The sequence below is a fragment of the Fringilla coelebs genome, assembly GCF_963513975.1.
Source record: "Fringilla coelebs genome assembly, chromosome: 17".
Lineage (NCBI taxonomy): Eukaryota > Metazoa > Chordata > Aves > Passeriformes > Fringillidae > Fringilla > Fringilla coelebs.
The window spans coordinates 13,544,530-13,569,060 of record NC_140043.1 but is presented as its reverse complement, the minus strand read 5'-3'; the positions used below and the strand labels follow the sequence as shown (position 1 = coordinate 13,569,060).

The 24,531-nt window shown below is 39.6% G+C and overlaps 1 protein-coding gene across 1 annotated transcript in view; it reads right to left on the bottom strand.

Moving 5' to 3' along the window:
• The window catches only part of DNAH10 (dynein axonemal heavy chain 10), a gene marked incomplete at both ends in the record, with an annotated part of 48,306 nt that extends 24,300 nt beyond the window's left edge, over positions 1 to 24,006 (bottom strand). Inside the window, 41 exons of the mRNA XM_084217345.1 lie at positions 778 to 897; positions 1,143 to 1,356; positions 1,660 to 1,794; positions 1,966 to 2,088; positions 2,199 to 2,334; positions 2,554 to 2,712; positions 2,872 to 2,990; positions 3,145 to 3,336; positions 3,908 to 4,054; positions 4,157 to 4,345; positions 4,897 to 5,049; positions 5,414 to 5,548; positions 5,819 to 6,002; positions 6,089 to 6,358; positions 6,853 to 7,076; positions 7,562 to 7,795; positions 8,031 to 8,153; positions 8,255 to 8,488; positions 8,909 to 9,065; positions 9,363 to 9,574; positions 10,159 to 10,337; positions 10,570 to 10,672; positions 10,752 to 10,877; positions 11,196 to 11,354; positions 11,516 to 11,992; positions 13,113 to 13,269; positions 14,145 to 14,352; positions 15,347 to 15,498; positions 16,075 to 16,244; positions 16,873 to 17,046; positions 17,398 to 17,574; positions 18,225 to 18,395; positions 18,535 to 18,729; positions 19,421 to 19,619; positions 20,083 to 20,273; positions 20,806 to 21,036; positions 21,728 to 21,885; positions 22,201 to 22,372; positions 22,799 to 22,914; positions 23,394 to 23,486; positions 23,835 to 24,006. Coding sequence (XP_084073471.1) covers positions 778 to 897; positions 1,143 to 1,356; positions 1,660 to 1,794; positions 1,966 to 2,088; positions 2,199 to 2,334; positions 2,554 to 2,712; positions 2,872 to 2,990; positions 3,145 to 3,336; positions 3,908 to 4,054; positions 4,157 to 4,345; positions 4,897 to 5,049; positions 5,414 to 5,548; positions 5,819 to 6,002; positions 6,089 to 6,358; positions 6,853 to 7,076; positions 7,562 to 7,795; positions 8,031 to 8,153; positions 8,255 to 8,488; positions 8,909 to 9,065; positions 9,363 to 9,574; positions 10,159 to 10,337; positions 10,570 to 10,672; positions 10,752 to 10,877; positions 11,196 to 11,354; positions 11,516 to 11,992; positions 13,113 to 13,269; positions 14,145 to 14,352; positions 15,347 to 15,498; positions 16,075 to 16,244; positions 16,873 to 17,046; positions 17,398 to 17,574; positions 18,225 to 18,395; positions 18,535 to 18,729; positions 19,421 to 19,619; positions 20,083 to 20,273; positions 20,806 to 21,036; positions 21,728 to 21,885; positions 22,201 to 22,372; positions 22,799 to 22,914; positions 23,394 to 23,486; positions 23,835 to 24,006 — 7,240 coding nt within the window. The remainder of the gene's footprint in view (positions 1 to 777; positions 898 to 1,142; positions 1,357 to 1,659; positions 1,795 to 1,965; positions 2,089 to 2,198; positions 2,335 to 2,553; positions 2,713 to 2,871; positions 2,991 to 3,144; positions 3,337 to 3,907; positions 4,055 to 4,156; positions 4,346 to 4,896; positions 5,050 to 5,413; positions 5,549 to 5,818; positions 6,003 to 6,088; positions 6,359 to 6,852; positions 7,077 to 7,561; positions 7,796 to 8,030; positions 8,154 to 8,254; positions 8,489 to 8,908; positions 9,066 to 9,362; positions 9,575 to 10,158; positions 10,338 to 10,569; positions 10,673 to 10,751; positions 10,878 to 11,195; positions 11,355 to 11,515; positions 11,993 to 13,112; positions 13,270 to 14,144; positions 14,353 to 15,346; positions 15,499 to 16,074; positions 16,245 to 16,872; positions 17,047 to 17,397; positions 17,575 to 18,224; positions 18,396 to 18,534; positions 18,730 to 19,420; positions 19,620 to 20,082; positions 20,274 to 20,805; positions 21,037 to 21,727; positions 21,886 to 22,200; positions 22,373 to 22,798; positions 22,915 to 23,393; positions 23,487 to 23,834) is intronic.
• Positions 24,007 to 24,531: the final 525 nt, after the last annotated feature.

Here is a 24,531-nt window from a genome sequence, read left to right as displayed (position 1 = left end):
ATTATCAATTCACTAACGATGCTGAAAGAAAATTTTAATTGCTTAACAATCTCTTTTCAGTCTTTGTCACTGGGATCTTTTCTTCCATATATATAGACTAAAAAAGAAGTTATCTTTCTTATAGGAGGGCCATAGCTTGGTTAAGCTCCATTTAATCCCTATTTCAAGGATATAATCAGGATTTATTTGGATCATAAGCATTTTCCCAGAACTCTACAGAGATTAATTTTTTCCTACGTGAATTGCCTGCATTTGGAGCAACTTCAGTGATCATAAATTTATCTCTTGTGTCAGTGAAGTTAACCTGTGCCTGCTGGAGTATCACTGTATATTAATGTGCCCAAATTCATCTTTAACTATGAAAAGCACCATTAGGCAATGCTTCAAGTATCAACCAATAGCAGCCCTAAGAATGTAATTTTTATCTACTGAACACCTGAACCACAAGCTGATGCTTCCTGGAATTTCAGGTAGAGCAAACTCAATCTTCTGCTATTCCAGCTTTTAAAAATCCTAAAGAACCTTCATTGACTGAAGCACGCTTTCATCCTTTACTCACTTTTTTTTTACACAATGCTGTAAACATCAACTTTATGACTGCTCAACGATTATGAAAAGAACTTTAAAGAAACTGATTTGTGCCATCACAAGAAACTGAACCTGAGTAGATGACCTTCAGCACAGAAAAAGGATGTCTTATGTTAAGTTGCCATGCACTCAGTGGTGGCACATTACAAATTTAAAGCACATCATTGCTGTATTTTATCTTATACTCACCCAGAATGTCAAGAAATTTCATTTCAGGATTATGAACATATTCAGGAACAAGTCGCATCCAAGGTACCCACTTTTTTTGAGATTCATCAAAATGGAAGTCATACAAAGTTGGCAGCTGACCTGCAAACCATTAAGCAACTGCAAGTTTTTTAGGACACTGAAATAGTTCCTAAAAAAGCAATCTGATTGAGATGAAAATGAAGGGTAAGATTATAGACTAAGTGGGACAACACTTTGTTCTACTTACAAGTCATTTAATCCACTAAGTCATCAACTAAAATTCCTCTACTCTAGCACCTTTATGAAAATTATCACTTTTCTATTACAATGAATGGCATTCAGATTAAATTATGACAAGATCCTACCTGGCAGCTCCCCTGGCTTAGCCAGGACATCCTCACCGTGAACCATAGTCATGCAGGAAATACGTTTAACGTTTTCATCAAATTTAATTCTCCCAGCATCAAGAAGAGAAGCACCTAAGGAGCAATACAAAGCTTCCAAGAAAAAACACTCCAGAACGTCAGGCTTTTCAGGCTGTACAAGTAGAACATCCAGCATCACAGTCAACTGCACGATCTGTTGGAAAAAGGACAAATCTGTAAAGAAAATTGCCCTTTAGATGCATGAAAACTCTTAATGCTTTCTGCTGATTCCTGGTCTTTTGTTCTTACAGGTGGATCTATTGCTGTATGTATTAAGTTCAGGAGAAGAGCATTGTTAGGTGCTGATTGGTTTGGTGTCTCTTTGTGCTTATCAGTAGGAAACTGGCATTTCAGCACAGACTCTCCTCCTGTTCTTTCTTTGGGAAGGTTTTACTTTCTCCATCATTCTATTTTCTTTTTACTTAAACATGTTCAGTCTTTACTCTCTGTTTCTTACCATATTTAAATCTGTTTGAGGAATAATGGTCTTCAGCTTTCGTTCCTGTTTGCCATCCACAATTCCTTCTATAATCATATCAATAAGGTAAGGCACATACTTTTTAAAGAGACGATCCAATTCCACTTTCTCTTCCTAAGGAACACAAAAAAGACAGTAATTCAGCCGGAAAGAAAAATGCTGACAGCAGAGCTTCCCATCAATATCTGGCTGACCAGATATGATTGTTCTTGAAGGAATCAATTCTACCAAAGACTGTCTACACAGTTCAATACAAATACTCTGAACAAATGCAGAAGTTCCCACCTCATTTTCTCTTTTTTTGACCCACTTCTGCCAGTAGGGCTCATATCTCAGATTTTTAGGATCGACAAAAACCATTCCACAGCGGGATACTGTGGCAGGAGATGCATACTGTAAATCCCCAACCTATAAAAGAATCACACAAGATAATAGTAAACTGTAACTGCTTTTCAGGCCTTGAAGCCCCATCAGTATCTAACCCTTCCTGTGTATTAAATGGTACAGTCATTTCTTACCTCAAACAACAAAGCACAGTGTGCCTGAAGCCTAATCCGCTCCCCGTTTGCCAGGGTCAGTAACTTGTTGTCATCCATGACAGAATTCATGTTTTCAACCCAGAGAGCATCCACATCTCCATCAAAGAGAATGTACCTGTTTTCAAGAGCCATGGAGCACTGACTGATCTCTGATTTTCCTAACATATTACTGAATTCAGAAGTGTCAACACTAGGAATTCACAGAAGACAGAAAGACCCCTGGACACTTTCTATTTATTTAGCATTGTTTTTTTAAATAGTGCCATATCTATTTTTTTTAATTGCTGTAAACCCCAGGATCTCAAAACCACCACTATGATTTCTAGCTGCCTACCTTCGCTCTTTCTTGTCAGTGGGTCTGTTGATATCCCGAAAAATGTTTGACAGGACTCCATCTGTCCAGTCTCGTGTGACAGGGTCAAGGATCCCATACAGCTCAATCACACTCATAGCTTTAGGGTTCAGTGTGTAAAGCTTTGTCATTAATCCCAGCCTAAAGATACAGCAAGAAAAGCAACAATAAAATGTCACACTATCATCTCATGCTAACCCAAGCAAATACTCTGGGCAGCTGTTGATCCTGTCATGGCTGGACCGGGCTGAGTAATACAGACTGTGCCATTTTACAGCCTGGTTTACATTCTACACTCACTTGTTTTGGGCCTGGCACAAGGTTTCAATAACAACTGTCTTGCCACCTCCAGTAGGTCCAACCACCATTGTAGTGTGACGAGTTAACATTGTCTCATACATCTGAATTACTTTATCCACCTGAAAAATAAACATGGATTCAGTAGATTACTGTCACAACTCTGTGGATAAGCAGCAGGTCTATATCAGATAAATTTTCCTGGAGCCACTCCAGGGTGCAACAATGCAATCTCACATTTACAACAAAACCTCAAGCAATTAATATTTTTTATACCTGGACTGGTAGAACAATATAACCCCGTTCTTCCAGCACTTGTTCTACAGCATCATTAAGGTCAGGGTAGCGGACTCGAGGGCAATCCAGGCCAGGAAACAGGTCAGATATTAGGCCAAGGAAGAGAGGCACATCTTCAAACACAAATTTAGGAAGATTCATATCTCGCAGAGCTCTCATTAGTACAACATCCTAGACAAAACATAGCAAAATCAATCTTTACCAAATTTTTATCAGCTAAAATGAGGTACTTCAAAACATTAAATCTTTAAAAGCTATTGCTCAATTATTTCAGTGCAGCTTTTAGAATGTTTTTTTGTCATCAGTTCCTAGTGGAAACAACAGAGGTTATTTTATATGGATTAAGCATATCAACAACTAAGAATAATACACTGCCTTTTTCTACCATGCTACTCAAATGCCAAATGGCTGCAGTGGCCCACACCACAGCTTCCCCAAGCTGGAGCACTCACTGCTCAAAAAACCAGTTTTTGCTAGTCATCCAGAGATATTAATCTGGCTATTTGCATCCTGGACTTAATAAGCAGGAAAATATCTCATTTTCAATAGACTTCCCTACTTTGACTAGAGTTCTAATGGCAGAAAGCACAACGAAACTCAATAAGAACAAAGGGAAATAATAAGACAAATAACACCAATGTTCCTATTTCCAAACCGGACAAACTACATCAGATGGAGGAACACATTACCTTTCTAATGAAAAAAAGATTATATGCCCAGGGTAACTAAGCAGCAAATCTACCTCACTGAGGTCTGCTGATCCTCTTTTTAATTCTCCAGCCATTACCAACACTGACTTAAGGGCCCGCAGTCCAAAATCATAGTGATGTTGTTTAGAAAGCTGTTCTCTTGCCAACTTGTACAGCACTGTCATCTTTTTGGCAAGGACCTGTTTGAGATTTAAATTAAATGATCACAAATGTGGACATTGCTACTGGCCATGCAAACGTGGGTGTGGACATGGGTATGGGTAACAACAGAATATTCTTACCTTTGCTGTAAGGAACCCTTCAGAAAACAGCATTATTTCACAGATCTGCTGAAGATCTGGTACAATAACAACCACAGGCCTGAACAGAGCTTTTACAGACTCAGGGAGCTCAGTCCGGCCAGCATAACCAGGATTCATTGTAATGAAAATGCCAATACGGCTATCAAGGTTAATCTCCTGTCCTTCAAACTAAAGGCATAAGAAAACATTAGAACAATGTAAATTAGGAACTAAAAAAAAATAATACTATTTGCTCAAAGAGAAAACCAATAATACTGGGGCACCCACTTAGGACAAAGTACTAAAATATTTAGCTCGTGATACAAACAAACGCACCTTCTTTAACATATTTCACAAGCCTCAAATTTTCTGCCTGAGGTTTTTTAATTCCAATAAGCATCAGTAAATAAAGCCTTAGTAAATAAAGCCACACAATCCACATCAAGTTAAATTACTGCTGTGCCTCATTACTACTAGATTATTACCCCATTTACTTACTATTATCCTATTAAGATCACTTTTATCTCACTTCACAAAGGAACAACCTAGCAAAGGATTAGGCAATCAGCAAGGATTTAACATCTTTTAAACCAAAAGTACATACTCTGGAGTTTGAAATGTTCAGCGCAAACAAAATACAGAAGCAGCAGCCCTTTGATCTAATGATGGGGTCTGACCCTGTATCTTGCCCTGAAAACCAAGATCAGCCTTCACAATTACTCCTCTTTTTTAATGTTTACCTGAAATCTTTTCCACCCATTCATTAAAGCGTTTCGGATTGTCTGAATCTGGGAAGAAATGACCGAAAGCACGGAAGCGTCGATGCGATTGAATTCATCAAAGCATCCCCATGCACCACACTGGGCAAGGCCTGAGAAAATTTTACCCATTGCCTAAAAGGAACAACAAGAAAAACTTCTCAGCAGTGACTATATAAACATTCAGCATCAAAAAACTTTGGAACACACTAAAATACTTAATGGTGGATAAACCTCTAATAATTACCTTCCAAGTGCAGATTGCCTATCATACACTTAAACACATACCATACAGTCATTGCTCCCAGGCTTGAAAGGGCCTGAAATTCCTTCAGGAATTTATTCGAAATCGACACTTTTTACTAAATTTAATTATCAAACAGCATGGTATCTCTAAGGGAGATACTTATGTAGAAGTTCAGAGTATGTCCTGATCCTGGGCACTGATAAAGAGCAGAAATTGGCATTTTATCAGAGAACACAGATCTTTAACTCTTACTTTGAAGTCCATGCCTTCCCCACAGTTTGTCACTACGCACAGCAAGCCCAGTGCTTTGGCGAGATCCTTGGTTGTTTCTGTCTTCCCTGTACCTGCTGGCCCTGCTGGTGCTCCTCCCAAAAACATTGATAGAGCCTTTGAAGACAAACCAAAAAGCAAAGCACAGCTTGAATTAAGTTTATGCTAAGTTGGTAACAAAACCACAAATGAATCCTTGGGTACAAAAAACTTTAAACTTTGTGAACACCTTCTACATTGTCTTTGCGGCAATGAGGTGAGAAGGATATCACAAGTGATTTCAAACATCTTGGCATTCACGCTGGGAGATGGCAGGAAGAGGCAATAAAACCAGGATGTGCCTAAGTATAACAAGGGCTTGTTAGCACAAAGTCCTTGGGGGTGCACCTGTGTGAGGGTGAGGTAGATGCGGTCGGTGAGCGGGGTGATGACGAGCCGCCCGTTGAGCCCCATGTACTCGTAGCCGTAGGAGAAGGCGCCGGTGCACTGCCGCACCATCAGCTCGTCCGGCTCGCGCTCCCAGTAAAACCGCAGCTGGCTCTCCCACTCGAACTCCTGAGCCTGCAGAATGCTGCACACAGAGCTCACGTGAGCCAAAAGGATGGCAGTACAACTCCAAGATTGGGTGTTGGCTCAGGAGTTGGAGGTGGTGCTTACCTGTCTCTGACGAATATATCGATGATGTCTCTGGCATGCACGTCGATGATGAGAACAGTGTTGTATTTTTTCCTGTCGTTTTTGCTCAAGGGCGTCATGATGCGGGTAACCAGGTCATCTATTTGCTTGTGCATTTTTTTAGCATAAAATTTCATTGCCTGCTTTTCTCCCATTTTCACTTTCCGAAAGACATCCTCTACCTCCCAGGTCCACCACACTTGATTAGCAGCAAGCACCATCATGCCTTGGAAGAGCAGCATCCAATCAACTCTATGGAAAACACATACAGTGAGGGAGGCTGAGTTACTGCTTATTTTAAGTAACTGATCAGGAAAGAAAAAAAAAAAAAAACACAACAACAAAAAAGAGGTTTATCCTGTTCCTGCAACAGCTACAACACAAGCCAAACTTTTCAGAGATACCCAGAATTCTATCAAAGTATGCTGTGGGATTTCAAAAGACTAGGAAATATTCTGATAGAAAAGCTGTTTGTTCCAGGTATAAAATTTCCAAGTGGTATTCATTGTGAGAAAAACTTACTGAACACACAACACCAAAAATAAAACTCAAGATTTAGGAAAATAGATATGCAAGATTATGCACTCTTCATGGCTGGTTAAAATAGTGCATGTGAATGTATTAATATCCTTCCACACAGAGATATACAGACTAAATTGTGCAGGAATTGTAAAATTATGCCTTAACTTTTCTATATCATTAACACATCGGGTTGTTTGTGTTACCCTTGACACTGATTGTTTCACCTGCTTCTGTCTTCACAATATCGAAAAATGGCTTCCTTGGTGAGGCGTCGGTTGCTCCGTCTCATTTCCTCCAGCACTACCGTCATCCAATTCTCCACTCTGCCCACAGCATGGACATCCTGCCTGAACTCCATCACCTCCCCCTCTGCTGAGATCATGGCTGTGGCAATCTTCTCATCATTGTCACCATCCTTGAACCTCAGCGAGGCTACATTATCAAACATCTGAAATGCACCAACAAAGAAATTCATTGGCAATTTAGAAACACAGCCTCCAAATTTAAGTGTATGCAGCTCCAGTTCTCCTCCAGAGAACTGGATCTGACTCCTAAGTAATCAAACATAAATGCTGATGTATAGCCCAGCAGCAGAACTGCAGATTATCAAGCAAATAACCAGGCCCAAATGACATTGATATGTTTTTCTCCCTAGAAAATAAGAGCTAGGAGGAGCTACAATCTGTGAGGAAAGTTCTTTAATGATAGATCATTCTGGTGTATCCTCTACCATAATTGCTACCAGTGTGAGAGGCAGCAGAGACTGTGCGCCAGATTTGATCTGGCTATTCAGAACCTTCTTCAAGATGCTGCCAGGATTCTCTTTGTATGCAAAAAATATTCATGCATCCTTATGAGTATGTACAGTACAGTCTGTTAAACGTTTTAAAGCACTTAAAAGCACAAGGCACTGTGGAAAGCCAGACACTGTACCTTTATCATGTGTTCCTGGACACAGAGTGCACTGCTGCTGCCAAGGATACTGAGCAACTCGTCATCAGATATAAAGAAAAATCTGGGGAAAGCATTTCTCTTGGAATCCAAATAATCATTCAAGCTTTTCTGGCATTTCTCCAGCACATCGTTTATATGGCGGAGGTCTGACAGACGATTTGGAGTTTCACAGCAATTTTTTATTATTGGGTCTTTTACAGTTTCTTCCATTATCTATAAAGGGAGAAAGGAGACTTTAGAAAATGTTACACAGCAATAGGTTATATAAATGATATTTCATCAATGACAAAGCATGCAAACAGCACAAGCAGTACAGGTCATTATAGAAGTGAATCAAAGGTTTTGAAATGGTTTTGTGGTGCTGCAGTGCTGTATGAAAACATGAAGGTAGTGTCTATGGAGACAGAACTATAAAGGCAAGTGTAAGCCAAACAAGCCTGTTACTTGCCTGTTTAAACATTTCGTCCACACGGTCAAACATTTTGACTTCCTCTGGAAGCTGTGCTCTGATATCTCCAGCAACAAAAATGCTCTCCAGGTACATCCATTTTCTCTGAACTGATAACCAGATCTACAAATCAAATGTTACCATTAGAGGAAACAGAAATACAACGGAAAATTTGGATTATAAATAATGAACATTAATTATTTAGTCCAGCACTTTCCTCCTACCTCGCTCACTTCACTAATCAATGACAGAGTTTTTTCCCATTTTTGAGCAGTTGAAAGAAAAGGACCCACAAAGCGACTGCCCAAAACACTCTGAAGATTGACATTGTTCTCATCAAGAGTCTCTAAAATTTCCTCTACAGATCCCAGAATAAAGCCTCGTGTCTCTGTGCCTTTGGTGTACACTTCTACAGGGAATTTCATATTTTCCCACGTTTCTATTATTTCCTTCAGTCCCTGCATGTGAACACAAAAAGATGCATATTTCAGTCTTCAAAACTGGAGGTCCATAATCTTAGGAAAAAATGAAACAGCTAAATTTTTGCAGATTTTCTAACTCTGATTTATAAAGAAGCAATCTATTTCAAAGAATGATAGCAAGAGAGTTGATCTTTCTTCAGATCCATTTTCATAGGACAAACTTTCTTACTGTAATCATAGAAATCCAATATGCTGCTGCCAAACCCAATTCTGCAAGGAACCTGCGCCAGTAGGAGCTCATTAACAGACCTGCAAATCCCAGCTCATGTAGCTCATGGCAGCTCCCTGAAGATGGCCAAACTTGCAGTTATGCTAATTTAAAAATCTTAAATAAAACTGATTGTTGTCATCCTTGTCTTTTTAGTTTTACAAGGATTCTATAATTCAATACATTACCTTCTCAATGCTAAGTTCTTTAACAGCAGTTCCAACTATCTCACTGATAAGCACAGTGTATTTGTGAAGTTCCATGGCAAACATATTTTCCAAAGTGAATGTTTCTGTTTTCATTTCAAACCTTGTTCCTGTTTTCTCCATAAGGTCTTCCCAATGCCTGTTTTAAATTGACACATCAGTTTAACATCATAATAGAGTAAAAAACAAATACAACTGTAACATATAATAATGAACTTATGTTTAGCATTCTGCTGTTTAAATAAGAACTGCTAGTCTGAATAAATAAATTATCCCAGTCATTGCAGCACCTTTCATGTTATTACACAAGTTTACTAGGCAGAAATAAATTTCCAAGCTCCAGGACATGGCATGACCCCAGTAATGAAAACTGAACCTTCTAACAAAACACATTAAATACTTCTATATATAGTGATGTTAATAAATCAAAACAAACCTTTCTCTTAAAGCTTCATTTTTCAAATCAAGCAACAAAGGAATGGAGTTTAGAAAAGCCTTCAGTTTTTTATCCAGTTGCTTACATATTGGCATACCACGCACATGTCTGGGCAGTTTCCGAACAGCTTTCAGAAATCCTTCGGTTCCATCCTGCAGAACCTTGACATTGAGGTTTATCCAGAGTGTCTGAGACCATTTCTCTTTAGCTGCCTGCAAACAAGGACATTTAGAAGGGGAAAAAATCATATTCCTTTTAGTTTTGACCCCCAAAATGTAATTGTATTAACATTTTACAAACATAGGGAGAGACAAGTTCATGTCCAGGACAGATTCATAGCCAAATTTGCACAATCACTTGCATAAAAAATAGTAAAAAGGGAATATGGAGAACAGGACCATACTTTACAGGGCATTTAAATTTTGGAAAAATAAAACTTCTTAAAAAATAGTTAAAGCCTGCGATACCCATTGTCACCTGTACACATCCTATATCCAAAAGTAGTTTCACTGAACTGATCAGGAACCATGTGCAGTAAAATGCCATCCAATAATTATTAGAGGCTGGGAGAAGTCTGTTCCCATCTGATGAAAGGATGTGTTTGGTCCGCCATGGAGACACTGATAGTGCTGCACTAATGATATTAAAATCATTTCACAGGGCATAGATTATTTCATGCAAAGGCTTCAGAGTTGACAGTAACCAGGGGGTAATGCAGCCTCTTCTTTTGTCCCCATCTTTGCTGTGTCTGTGCATGAACACGTGTGTGTCCCTGCAGACTCAGTGTGACACTCACTTTTTGTTCTGCATAAATGTCATAGACCATCTTCATAGCTTTTGCATCTTGCTGTGCTTTTATTAAGTCTGGGTACGCTGTTCCTGCCATGCCCAGAAGTTTCTCAGCACTGCCCAGTTCCCGCTGCCTTTGTTCCAACCTCGCCAGTTCTTTTTCAAACAGAGCCATGAGTTCTAGTCCTGGGAAAGGAGAGGGATTTTTACAGATAAATCATCACAGGGATCATCATGGGAAATAAGACAGAATTTGCATATAGTCTGTGGATGTTCCAGTACTAAAAATGTTTACATTACCCACTGATGAATTTACATATTAATAAGGAAAGCATAATTTTCTTGTTTTACATACAATCTGAATTGTCCAAAGACTAATATTTTCAAAACATCACTTCACACACATTAGTCCATCTACCTTTATCAAGATCATCTCCAACAACACCAGGCCCCTCAGCCAAGAGTTTCTGGAAAAAATCTTCTGTCTCTTTGCTGTAGTCTGCAATTTGTTGCTCTGTCACCTAAAAAGAACATCATTTAAATAGTTCTATCAAACAGTTTCCATTTCTAGTTGTTTTCTATACTAATTACAAGTATTACCTTTATGAATGCTTCTTTTACACCTCCTTTACAATCTAGGTTGCGAGTGACTTCTGCTGCTTCCAGAAGGAGAGTCTCCCACGCTTCCCTAAGACTGTCAGAATCCTCTAGCTCTTCTTCAGCTACCTAAAACAAAATAAGCAGCACCTCTCACAAGACATAAATAGACACACACTTTCACAAGAAAGTGAGGATTATGTGCTCACATTACAAATTTGCAAAACACAAAGCCAATACTGAAGCGACCTTAATCAGATGTAAACACATGCCTTATGTCCATTTTAAAGTGGGCAGAGTGATTTGAGAAGGGAGTCTGGACTACAGACATCCCTTCAACCTCAACGACACTGTAATTCTGTAACACGTCTTAAAAGGAAAATATTTTTTCTTTCACATTTTTGCCCTTAGCTCAGATCTGAAAGGTTTGATGAGACATGCACTTACTGGAATATTGTACAATGCAAGAGTTCTGTATCTCTCCCCAATCTCCACATATCTCAGTTCCACCTCAACAGCAATGTCTCTGACCACTCCAAATGCGCTCAGGACAACTCTGAGATCATCCAGGCTTTCAGGGGGTCTATTCAGATTCTCTGATAATTTCTGTAAAAAAGTAAAGATCCTTTCTAGAATCAATACTGACAAAACAATTGTCAGGATTACAATAATGAGTCAAACACAAAACACAAACAAATAATATGCCAGATTCATTTCTTAGTCTATGTGATAAAGATAACCAAAAAAACCAAACTGAAAACACCAACCTGAATCTCATTTCGAAGGCAGAGGAGCTCCTCTTTTGCTAACTCATTAAGCAACTTCCCAAGTGACATCATCCAGCTTTTAGCATTCTCCTGCACTGCAGAGGCTAAAGGAGCCTGCTGAAGCCTGATAAATTGTTCATCTTTAATCAAGGGCCATTGAGTTACTTCCTGAGTTACCGTCAGATAGAACTGCAAGTGCTCATCAAAGACAACACAGGGAGACTTTTCTGCAGCTAAACGGTCCAGGACTGCATCTTTGTCTGATTTCCACAGCTGGTCATACTTATTCCATTGGTCCAAATATTTCCTGAGAGATGCCAGGAGTTTTTGGAGATTCTGAGTGATGAGAACAGCCTGTTCAGCTACCAGAGGGCTCTGGGAGACATCACTGTAAAAGCTGAAAGTGACAACTTCATCCACCCTGACGTGCTGAGGAGGGCATTCAATACACGTACCGTGCATCCATCGTAGGAAGTGCTGGAGAGTTTTAAAGACAGGGTCAGAAAACAGTTACCTTGTAGAGTCATTTTTGTTAAATCATTCATAGAACCAGCTGGGTTGGAAAGCCCTCTAAGATCATTGATTCCAAGCAGTCCAGGACTGTCAAGTCACCCACTAAAATCATACATGCCCTCATGTGCCACACCTACACATCCTCCAGGAAAGACTTCCCCTGGGCAGTCTGTTCCAATGTTTTCTTCCCTTTCAGTGAAGGAGTTCACCATTATTTAGCACACAATGTCAGAAGTGGTATCGATTTCTCAAATTAATTGTTTTTCTGACAGCAAAAAAAGAGATCACACTTTCCCATCAACTTGAGAAGAGTTCATTTCATCCTAACAAAACTTCCATTCATTACTCAATCTGCTTCTAAAATCTCTTCTGATTATAGCATGACAGAGAGGAAAGAATACTGGCTCAGTCTGAATGCAGAACAAGAGCAAATCTGAGCACAAAAAGCATACAAACTAAATTTATTCATTTAAGGTGACATCTAGAATCATTTGTCCATCAGCAGAGGGCAGGAAAATTGTGACACATTATTTGGACTCTTTTCAGGAAAGCAGTTCAGTGTGAAACTATTTATGCAGGAAAATACTGCTACATCACTGCCAGTTAAGTTAGATACCTAATCTAGGTATTGGCTGTCCTAGATGCCTTTCTCCAACATTTTCTGAATTGTTTTTTCTTCTGCTTCTAAAGTAAAGTAATGTAATGTAATGTAGAGGAGGTCACTCATGTTCCTTATTCCACCAGCTTATTCATACATCTGCAGTGCAATCTGAGAAATACTCCCTTCTGATGTATGCTGATTTATAGAATCAAATCATGCCCTTACACTGCCAAAACTGCTAAAAAGTCATCAACAATTTTACCTGAATGAAAAATGTATGCATTTTTTTTCCCCTTGATCATCAGTTTGTAAAATTATGACAGTCCGTAAAATTAGAACAATGTACTGGATATTTTGATTTCAAGATAAAGTTACATGAATCTCCCCTTTGACACTTATGCTTACCCAAGCATAAAATAAGATTAGTTCATTATAATCACAAGCAAATTCTAGAAACAAAAAGAAATCTTTATCAAAAATCACCTTAGTGACCTCAACACAGTCTTGGATACATTGCATAGTCATTTTTTCCATCTCACTGTCATTAGGTTGCAGGGTTATATCAGGAGCAGATAAAACAGCTTCTATTTGCAACAGTGGCACATTTGCAAGAACAGTTGCATTAAAAGCCTGTAAATTCCTGAGAAAGGAAAAAAATAGCATCAAAGATAGAAATAATCAGGTTCTGCTCCCAGGAAAATGCCCCCAGAAAGGCTGCAATTTTCAAGTGTATGCTTAGATCTGTAAGCTGAGTTACCACTGATCCTAGCGGGAAACCCTGATGTGTCTGGGAGAAAAACTGTCCCACTAAACTGATTTCATGCAAAAGCTTGACTTGCTAAAAGAAGCTGTTGGAAGGAATGAATGGAGATATTTTGGTAGAAAAGGATCCTAAGACTGTGGTCAGCTTCACTCCAAGAGCCCAGACGAGCAATCATGGCAAAGTCATCTGAGCATGGATCAGATTTCAGAGCATGGATGATGGGAAGAAGAGATAGTTGGGAAGCTTAGATGGATATTACACTAGAGCTGCAATGCTGTTCTGCAATAACACCTTGCTTGTAAGGGAAGCCTTTATAATACCTTGTTCCAGCACTGGCCTCAGTCACTGCAGAACAAGTAAAACCTTTGTTCTTGGACTCGTGTCCCATGCAGTACAGGAAGGCACCTGGCACCCAGACACCAAGTTCTCAAAATCATGTTCTTTAGGAGAACAAAACCTTGATTTTAGAGATAAACCAGGGAAGTGCAACTACACACATTGCAGCAAAAGTGTCTTATTTCTCTCTTCTGCCAACAACATGCCAATATTATTTTTTTCAGAATCTGGGTTTCCTCTGTACCTTGTTATCAGTTCTCTATTCTTCACAGGAAAAAAATCAGTAGAGATACAAATCTTCCACAAACTGTAAGTCACTGATGAGTTTAAACAGAATGTCAGTACACACACTCATCAACAGATCCAGGAGAACCTGAAGATGACTGGAAACCCATTAAAGCAAACAATTCACTTACTTCACAATTAACTGTGTCAACACATGATAAATCCTATTTTCCCAATATGCATAATAGGAAGCTAATTTTGGAGATTTGCCACTGTTTGTATAGGCAACTCGTCTTTCCACTTCTATTAGCAATTGTGGAATTGCAGAATACTTTCTAACCATTTGTTCCACATCTTTTTCTTGCTCACACTTAATATAGTCAAAAAATTCTTTTGCTCCTGCAACAGATACAAAAACTAGCATTATTAACTGCAAAAGAACAGTTTTATACACTGTAATAATTACCTGAGTTTTATTTGTGAACATGAACTTGATCTTACATAATGAAAAAATATCTCAATTTATTAATATTTCAGCCCTCTGAAATATGGATTTTAATCTGATTCAATTATCTAATAGCAACCTTTTTACAACTACCAAGTGTTGAAAGAAATTTGATCCATCATCCACTCAAGTGACAGAGAGATCTGGCAGACAACCAACTCACTGCCACTTCCATCTGAGGAAACCAGTTCCATCCTCTGTTATACTCTGAATTACTAATATAAGTGGTTTTGGTAACAATTAAAAGGGTTGATCTTAGCAACTAAAACCACAAAGTAGCAGATGGAGAAAAATAAAACACCACAGAGCTTGGAAATGAAAATATAAAGACTTACCAGGACATTTGTCACCATTTTTTGAATGTGGAAACTTAAAGAGATTTGTTGATTCTATGGACTGAAGTTTGCTGCTTATATCTTCAGAAATATGATGAATCTGATGGACAAGTAACTCTAATCTCCCAATGGTTTGTGTACATTGGACAATAAATTCACCAATACCTTGAAATAAGACAAAACCATTTGGTTTTTTCTCTTTTAACAAGTATTTCATCAATGCATCAAAATTGCCACAACCAGACATGTTTTATCTCTAAGAATGACCCAAGGTTCTGCAAAATCAAAGATTAGATGTTTTCTCAGCTAATCCTTCATTTTGCTCCCTTACAGCTTTTAGCTAAGGATTTCTAACCATCTCCAGTGTTTTAAATATAATTAAAAAAAAAAAAAAAAGAAATATCTCCTGGATCAGAGTTTGTCTAACCTGCTATTCTGCCCCTGTGGCAAGAGGATGGACTATATGTTCTGCCATCATAAAAAGTAGAACAGAGGAGATGTTTTAAACTAAAAATAAACATCTAAGGCTATTTCAAAGTAGTATCTCCATTACCTACGGACTTCCATGTGAGTCTTTTGTGTCCTGATTTCAATATTCTCCAGAGTTCTTTGACATGGTGATCAAGAAGTTTGGTTTCTGCTTCATTCATCATCTCCATTAATTTGTGATAGCGACTCAGCATGACTTTCAATTTATTTGTGTACCTAAGGAATGTAAGAAACACAAAAAAGCAAAACTCAAAAATGATGATTTTGAAATTTATTCCCCTCTGAAAACAAAGAAAAGTTTCATATGGTTCCAACAGTGGTTGGACAAACCTCTCCTGCTCCACCTCAGAAAGTTATGGAGACAGCCCCAGTTTGCAGCACATTAGTGAACTGAAGAGGTGAACTTTGAAATCTATTTAGGAACTTATTGGCACATCTGTGCACTAAATTTAGACACAATTGACTTACCCAAGGCTGTACAGGAAGAATGCAATAGTGTGTTTAAATGAGCTGAAATCAAAATGTCAGAAACAATTCATTGCAAATTATTTTCCTCTCAGGTTTGGACAAGTTGTTAATTTGTATAACAGTCCTACAGCATAAAGGATGCAAAGAATGCCAAAGAAAAGCTTATCAGTGCAACATGGCCATTAGAAATTGTACCCTTAGAAAAAAGAATCACTAAGGGATCTCATGTTTCCAAAATGTGATGACTCAGGGCCTGATCCCGGAGTGAAATCACTTGAAATGCAGCCATAAGCCTGTATGTGAGATATTCTGTTACAGCCTTACCTAAGGTATTTGTCTTCCTGCAATGCCACAAATCTTGCCATTTCTGGGATTGGAAGCCCCAGCTGTTCCATGTACTTTGTTTCAGTGATAATCTCTAGGATTTCAGGAGAAAAATTCAGAGCGAAGCCAATACTTTTCCTGATGGTGACAGGCTCATCTGTTGCAGAGCTCTACAACACAAGAAAGCAGCAGAAAAGAGAGGAGCAAAAAACATTACAAGGTAAAGGTGAGCTTTTGGAGACATTTGATAAGGCAGAAGGTAAATCAGAATGACTGACATTCAGAGTTTGTGGAAATGCCTTTAAAATCTGATAGTAGCCTCAGCATTCTTGGTTCAGAAATTACACAGAACTACCTTTTGTGAGTTGTGAGTTACAGGAAACAAACCAAAGCACCTCTGTTTGTTTACACACTGCTGCAACCAGTTACAACAGAAATCCCAGTGGAAATTCAGCCAGACAAAAGTTTAGTAGGAAAAGGATTCTGCAAGATCTGCGCAGGAAACCTGCCTCTACCTAACTTCAGTCCCAAGTACCATAGCAATGTCCCAAAAATGTTGTACCAAAACCTAAAAAATTGACAGGAACTTCAGCACAGAAGGATACACAGAGACAGCATTCAATCATTTGTCAGGTGATTCAGAAACTATGTCTTATAAGGGCCACAAACAATTCTCAGCTCAGAACTTTTTCTAAATCTGTGTTTAAAACATTACTCTCAGAAAATTCTCGCTGACCATCAGGTAAGTTTCAGTTTTCCCCCCAGAGAAGCCTGGTACACAATCTTCCTACATTTCACCTGCTCAGAAGTCTCTGGATTAACATTTGTTGCAATCTCATCAGCAAAAAGAGTCAGTAGAGTATCTTTCAGTAACAATGGAAGCACGTGTTCTGCCCTCTCTCTCCACTGACGGTATTTTTGAGCTTCATACTCCTCCAGTTTCTTGGTCACTTGGAGATATATTTGTTGCACCTAGAAAGGATAACTGTATAATTCATTTTAAAAATCATGAGAAATGTTTAACTAACCTGTCCTAATACAGTTTCTCAATATGGTTGCTGGTTTTTATTAGATAAGTGAACAAGTAACAGCCTGTAATTAATGCAGACACTGGAGAATTTGGGCTCTTGAATTACATAATTGATTCCATCACTGTATCCCTGGGAAACAGTGGGAAGGTTTCAATAGATGTTTTCACATCCAACACGGCTTGCTGTGTGCAAAGACTTGGGACTTCCCCTCACATTAGAGCATTTTCACATCTTTATAGGTGTATAACTAAAGTGTTTCTTCCTTCATCAAGTACCAAAAGACCCAACATACTTCCTGTCCACGTCTAGAGGCAAGCAACTCCTCTTCTTCCTGGAACAGACTCATGGTGTGTCCGATCCGATGGGAAAGGGATCGGGCCCAGGATATTGCTCCAGCCACTGGAGGATGGTTCTTGTACAGAGGTGGATCCTTGAAGTTCTGAACAAAGATTTGCGCAACAATTTCAACCTGGAAGAGAATAAAATATTGCAAGGAATCATTTTCCCACTGCTTGTCCATGATCACTGTCTGATACACAGAACAAGTTCTGAAGCCAATTCCAGCAGCAGGACAAAAATCATTCTTTTGTCTTTATTTCTCTATCTTGTGGAACTGCCATTATGGCAGCATGTTTTGTGAGATTACATTTTCTTTTTAAGTTTAATGTTCTTTGAAATATCAAGAAAACAGCCGATACAAAAAGCTTCCCAACATACATTCTAGCCTTCCAAAGTTGATCTATGACATCTTCTGATCATATCATGAACTTGGTCATTACCAGAAAGCTGTAGGGCATAAAAGATCCATTTTCCCAGGAAGCCTAATTTGCTGTTTACAAGATGCAGGAACAGCCACAAACCTTGTTGCATTCAGAACACCTTCCTGCTCCCACACAGTGTCTCACATATACAGATGTGCACAACATTTCAGCAAATTAACCAGACTATTTCTCTAACTTGGTCCCCAAAAAAGAGAGCAATTATCATGTTTATTTATAAAAGTTTTCAGTCTTCTACATAGTAAATGACACCACACAGGTATTTAGACGTACACAAATTTATGATTTTCATTAGGTAAAGAACTTCATATACTGGATAAGAAATCCCTAAATTGAATACCTCTTTACAATATTGCTCCAAAACAACTCTGAACTTTTTCATGAACTGCTTATTAATAGTTTCAGGAATCTGGAGGTGTTTGTACTTAACCAGCATGGCAAAAGCAGTTTCTGCTGATCGAAGGGTTGTAAAAGATTTATCAATAAATCTTGTCATCTTTTCTTCAATATCCTAAACAAAGGAAGAAAGCAAAGAAACCCTGTCACTCAGAAATTCATCCTGCAAAATCAAGAAAGGGTGGCAAAATGAAAATAAAAGCAGTCAAGCTTATTTTTACTACTTTTTGGAAATAACAGTATATGGTACCTACCACAACATCTTCTCTAAATTCTTCCACAACGAATGCCCAGTCACGTGCATTTTCCACACGAAAAGGGTCAAAGCTCAAGTCTTCCATAGGACTAATTATTATGTTTACTTCTCTCTGTAGTTCATCAACACCCTCTGGATTTTCTGTCACAGTTATCAGTTCAGGAATAAATATATTGTGAAGCTCTTCAGCGACCTATTCATTCACAAGAACATACCATAAAGTTTTCTTTTTAATATTTATTCTGCCACTGAACACATTATTGTTAAATTTTTCCTTTAAAAAATATCAGCCCCTCGGAGAATTACCAGTTTGTGCTATGATTTAAACTTCAAATATTTTAATATGAGACACTGAAAAAACCACAGCAACAACCTACTAGCCCAGCACTTCAGTTGTTACAACAGATAATACTCAGTTATTAGTCCTTTTCACTCCACTTTACACATGGTTTATTGATTGTCCATATTGCTAATTACCCTGAATTAAATTAGCCTGAACACAGCATCTCTCCATTCAAAGGTTATTCTGCAACTGATTCACAGATTGACAGATGCCCAAATTTTATATTATAGTATACTTAAATGGTATTTTATCTACCTCATTAAGGTGGCAACCCATGAAAATCATAAATATGTGAAACAGTTGCTGCAAGTCTGTTATGTTAACACCATGTACAAGAGGCACCTTTCTCCAGGTACAAGTAGTTGGAGAAAAGTTATTCCACCTCCAGCATTAAGTGCAGTTTTGTTGAAATCAAAGGCACCTCTCAGGTCTCAAAAACAAAACTAAAAGTTGTTAACAAGTCTAAACCTACAACACAAAAGATTCTCCTCTCCTCTACAGAAGAAGACAGAATCTCTTTATTTATTGTCTGTATTCCTACCTGAAAAATATCATACAGCTCTTGACAGATTGTAACCATATAATCCGTTTTTTCAAATAAACTTTTCACGTCAAATTTCCAGTATCGTTCACTTCCTGACTCTTCAACTTGAATGCAAGTAGTAAAATAACATTTTTTCCATTGTTCAAGAGTGTTTTTTGCTTCTGTTATTTTCTTTTTTGCAGTAGCTGTGTCTTGTCTATTAATCAAATCAACACAGTTAAGATATTATAGACAGAAATACTATATATTAAAAAATTGCATCTCCACTGGAATAATATAGCCTGGTTTAGCAGCTTCTAACTCTACAAAATCTAGGCAAAACTTATAACTTATTTTCAATGTGATTTTGAAAGGCAATATTATTTGAGGAGTGATTTTGGTTACATTTATGCCACTTTTTTACCTCTGTCTTTCTATTTGTTTTATCGGGTCACGTTCTTTCAATATAAATGAAGACAAGAACCTGTATCTTCAGAGCTGATTTAGTAATTCATGAAAATTACAAAATAAATTGACTTTTAATTGACCTTCCAATACAACTTCAGATGGTTGAAAAATACAGACACCTCTTTGTTGGAAGTATCATCTACTGCACTTTGTGTAAGGCAAGCAAAGCTTTTAATAAATACAGCCCAGTTAAAGAGGAACCCAGTACTTACTTAAAGAGTGTTTGCAGGTCTACAACTCTGCGCACTCTTTCGGAAATCTCCCAGGAAAGACGTTCCAAGAAGGGCACCATGCGCGCGTCCTTGTTGTAGTGCCGCGACATGATCCACACCAGCCTCAGGGCATTCAGCAGGGAAGGGATTACATTGGAGATAACATCCACCCCAGTGCCAGTTGATAAATTCTATGAAATGCATATTGTGGGTAAGATGTCATGAAAACATACAAATTCATATTTAGTAAACTAATGTTTATTCTGTAGATGCCTCAGGTTATGAAAGTCTATAAGATTATTAAATAAATAACCTGAACAAGGAGACATCCTGCTGCCTAAATAATACACATGGTTAAAGATGTGCAAATCTGCAGCTTTTGCTCCAAATTTTAGGTCCTGATTTTAAATTTTGGCTCAACTCTTTGTTTGGATGATTTTCAATACAATTTAAACTTTGAAACATCAGCTGTAATTTGTGGTAGAAACTATCTAAAAAAGGAGTAGAGAAATCTTTGTTTTCCTCAGTTCAGCTATGGCATCAAAACCCCCAAGGCTGGACTACAAACCAAGCTCTTAAAATTAAATATAACTTGTTAATCTAGAGTATATTTTAATTGCTGCTAAAGAGTGAAAAAATAACGAGAGGTGATTACATCAACAGAGAAACCAAACTCAGGTAAATACAGCTTAAATTTGACCAAGTTTTCTCAAGGGCAGTTACCTTCAAATGGCGTTCGAGAGTTGAGAGAAACTTAGCATTATCTTGAGCTTCCATGTGATACTTTTTGAGGTCACTTAAGACTATCTGCAAATCTCCAATAAACTCAGAGTCAGCTTCCTGCAGTATTGCCAAGATTTTTTGCACCTCTGGAAGCTTCATCTGTTCAGTAAGAGCCCTAAAAGTAGCATTTTTTTCACGCCAGAGGTTAATCTCTGCAAGTGGACCATTACCCTAAAGTAATGTGAAATCAAATGCAAAAAGATTAATTACAATTATGCAAGAGTGAACATTTATAATCAGGATTGTACTTGTTCCTTCTTTTCAATAAACTTTATGCTGAGATAAACTTGATATGATTCAACCATGCAAAAAGCCAGAGAGAAGAAGATCCTGAAATAAAGTTATACACACACTGAAGGGAACTGCTTATGGGGAGTATATCCCTGAGCTTATGGCTTTTGCACAGGTAACTTTATAGACATAAAATCCCTCAGCACGTTTAGTGGTATTAGTTATACATACATTTGCAGACTGAAAACCTGAAAATAAGAATTTCTGCTTTTGTATGAGATCACTTTTTTGCAAAAAAAGAAAAAATATAGCTGTCTATTAAAAAAAAATACTCAGTGCAGCTTTTAGTGTTTCTTTGCTCTTTAGAAGGGAGCAGATAACAAAAGTCCCTTAGCTTTCCACAGCTGTCCTGCGTGGGCAGGATCTGCAGTTAATTACTTCATATTTTATTTATATGCTATTTCCCAGAGCCACAGATTTCCGCACTACTCTTGTTGTCCTTTTCAAGAATTAGTAAATGGTCTTCCAACAATCAAACATGAAGAGGAATTAAAAAGTAACACAGCTCTTGTGGGGAAATGAAGCAAAGTCTCCAGGAATAAAAGCATCTTGGTTTTACAGGCAACATTACCTGTGGAACCTTTTTCAGTTGCTCCTCCAGAACTCCAGATATTAATTTCTGCCAGGTCATTGCACAACGTTTCAGAGACTGAACCACTCCTGGAACTGTGGCAAGAACAGTCACTTCTCTATCTAGATTTACAGTGGGCATCTCCAGTTTCAGATGTTCTATTGGAAGAAAACACACACAGAATGAACTGTCTTGTTCTGGCAGCATTGGTAACGTGGCACCACTGGATATGTCCATGCCCTCTCCTACTCTTACTCCAAACTCTGATTTCAAAGACTAATCACTGATTTCATCTATTTCTCCACACTGCCTGCTATGCTTCGGGGTGAGAAAAGCACAGCTGGTATCAGCAAAGAGCAGCTTTAATCAAATCTATTCATTATTCTACATAAAACCACTATCAGGTGAACCTCGTTCTACTGCCATGTGCTCTAATCACCACAGCCCTGGCAGAGGCAAAACATTCAGCTCACCTGGTATGCTCAGCTGAGTTTCACTCTCCATTGGAGAATCGGAGTCCTCTACTGACTTTCTAGGCTCAGTCTCAGGTAATTTAATTTCTTCAGAATCTGTGTTTTCACTGTCTGAATCAAAGGACGTTTTCTCAGTCTGCTCCTGACCATGGGAGAGAGCTGGTGAAGACTGCTAGGATTGAAACAGGTGCCACAGATTAGATGGTTCATATTAAAAAAAAAGGCTTACAAGCAATTCACTTAACCATTAGATATTGTTCTTAAATTTAATTTAAGTGTGTCTCCTTCCATTTCACATCCTTAGCATCATTCTCTCTGCCTCAAGTTCTGCAGGGGAATGGCTCCAGCATGCCTTTATGAAAGTCTGTGACCACAGAAACAGAGGTGCCTGGTGTCACACTCTTAAATGATTCTCAAACAGGGGGAAAAAATGGGGAAACAAAATATCAAATGAGCATTCACAAACACTTCACTTTGGCATATGAAGGTCACTTATTAAATATTAGTATTTATTATGCATAGTCCATATAATACTAAATAGGCAAACCACTCCTAGATACACTCAAGATTCCATACATAAAAGCTGTCACTCGTTTACCTGTGAGATGGCATTCTTTAGCATCAAGAGAGCATCATCAGTCAGCATACCAGACTTTATCACTTGAGGAAGAATCTCATTAGCTTCAGTCAGGTCTTTAGGTACAGGAACTGTCTCTAAACATATACAAAAAAAAATTATAAATCTAATTAATTGATACAGAAAGTATAAAGTCATTTTCATAATAAATTAAAACTCCAATAAAACACTAGGTTTGGTGCAAGTCAAGTTCAAAACTAGTGCTGGTTTTAATAGTGCAAATGCATATTCAGAAAGGGCAGACAAATACTTCGGCATCATCACCTGGTTCAAAGTCTTTACAAGTCAGCCTGATAGTTAGAATATAGTTTTCTGTTCAAAAGAACAGTGGCTTGATTTGAACTCTTACTCTACAGACAGAGGAGGAAAATCTTGCACAGAAATGCTGTTAAATGAAAAAGCATCCTGAACCCTGGCTCTGAGTGTTTTCCTACCCAGTTAAATAAGTTGGATGTGCACTATCCTGAGTCCCCCTGTCTATCATATCTTCACAATGGGAAGTGCTGTTTAATGCAAAACTGAAAACGCTGAGGCTGCAGTTCTTCAGGGCACATACCTTTGGTGTCTCTCAGAAAATACACAGAAGAACTTGATACAAATTCTTCAGGAATTTCATTAAAAGCCACATAGAAACGCTCACTCGTGCCACCTGCAAGTGTACAAATGCAAAATGGGAGGAAAGTATGATATAACACTGCAGAGGGATGATGCAAATCCCACAAATAGAGGCGACAACATTCTAGAAATGGGTGCTATAGAAGGGATTCAGGAGAACACAGCCCAAGGGATGGAAAGGCAGGAAAAGGGGTAAAAACAGGGGTCAGGAGCTGCGACTCAGCAGATGGGACGAAGAGGGGTTTGAGGGAGGGGGGAAAAGGGAGCTGGGGCCAGGCAGCGCCCAGGGAGAGCTCAGGGGGCCGGGGCAGGGGGACCCTCTCCCACCCCTCCTCACCGGCCGGGCCGGGCCGCTCGGCCCGCAGCAGCAGCAGCGCCGTGCTCGCCCCGCTCGCATCCTCGCCGCCCTCGGCGCCAAGGCCGAAGAAGCGCAGCACGACTCGCGCATCCTCGCCGCGGCTCAGCAGCTCCTCGAAAGGCGCCGGATCGCTCAGACCCAGCAGGGAGAGCGCTCGGTCCCGCAGCCAGAGCACCCGCACGTCGTCCAGGCTCATGGCGGCAACCGGCCCGACGCCTCCCGGTGGCCACGGCAACGGTGCGGGGTGGAGCTACGGCTGCTGCCCGCCTTCAGCCGGCTTCGGGAGGCTCCGTGCCCCCGTACAGAGCCCGCCCTGCGCTACCGCTCCGTCTTCTCAACCCCGGCCGCGCTGCTTCCCTTCGCCACCAGCCGTTCGTTCCCCTCAGTGTCCGCCGCCCCTCACGGCCGCTCGCTCCCCTCAGTGTCCGCCGCCCCTCACGGCCGCTCGCTCCCCTCAGTGCCCGCCGCCTCACGAGCGCTCGCTCCCGGCAGCACCCGCCGCCCCTCACGAGCGCTGGATGGCCGCGTCACCCGCCGCCTCGCACGAGCGCTCGCTCCCCTCAGCACGGGCGGCCCCGCACGAGCGCCGGTTCCCCCCGGCACCGGCCGCCCCTCACGGCCGCTCGTTCTCCGCGGCACCGGCCGCCCCTCACGGCCGCTCGTTCCCCCCGGCACCGGCCGCCCCTCACGGGACAAGCGGCGCCTGATGCAGGGAAAAGGG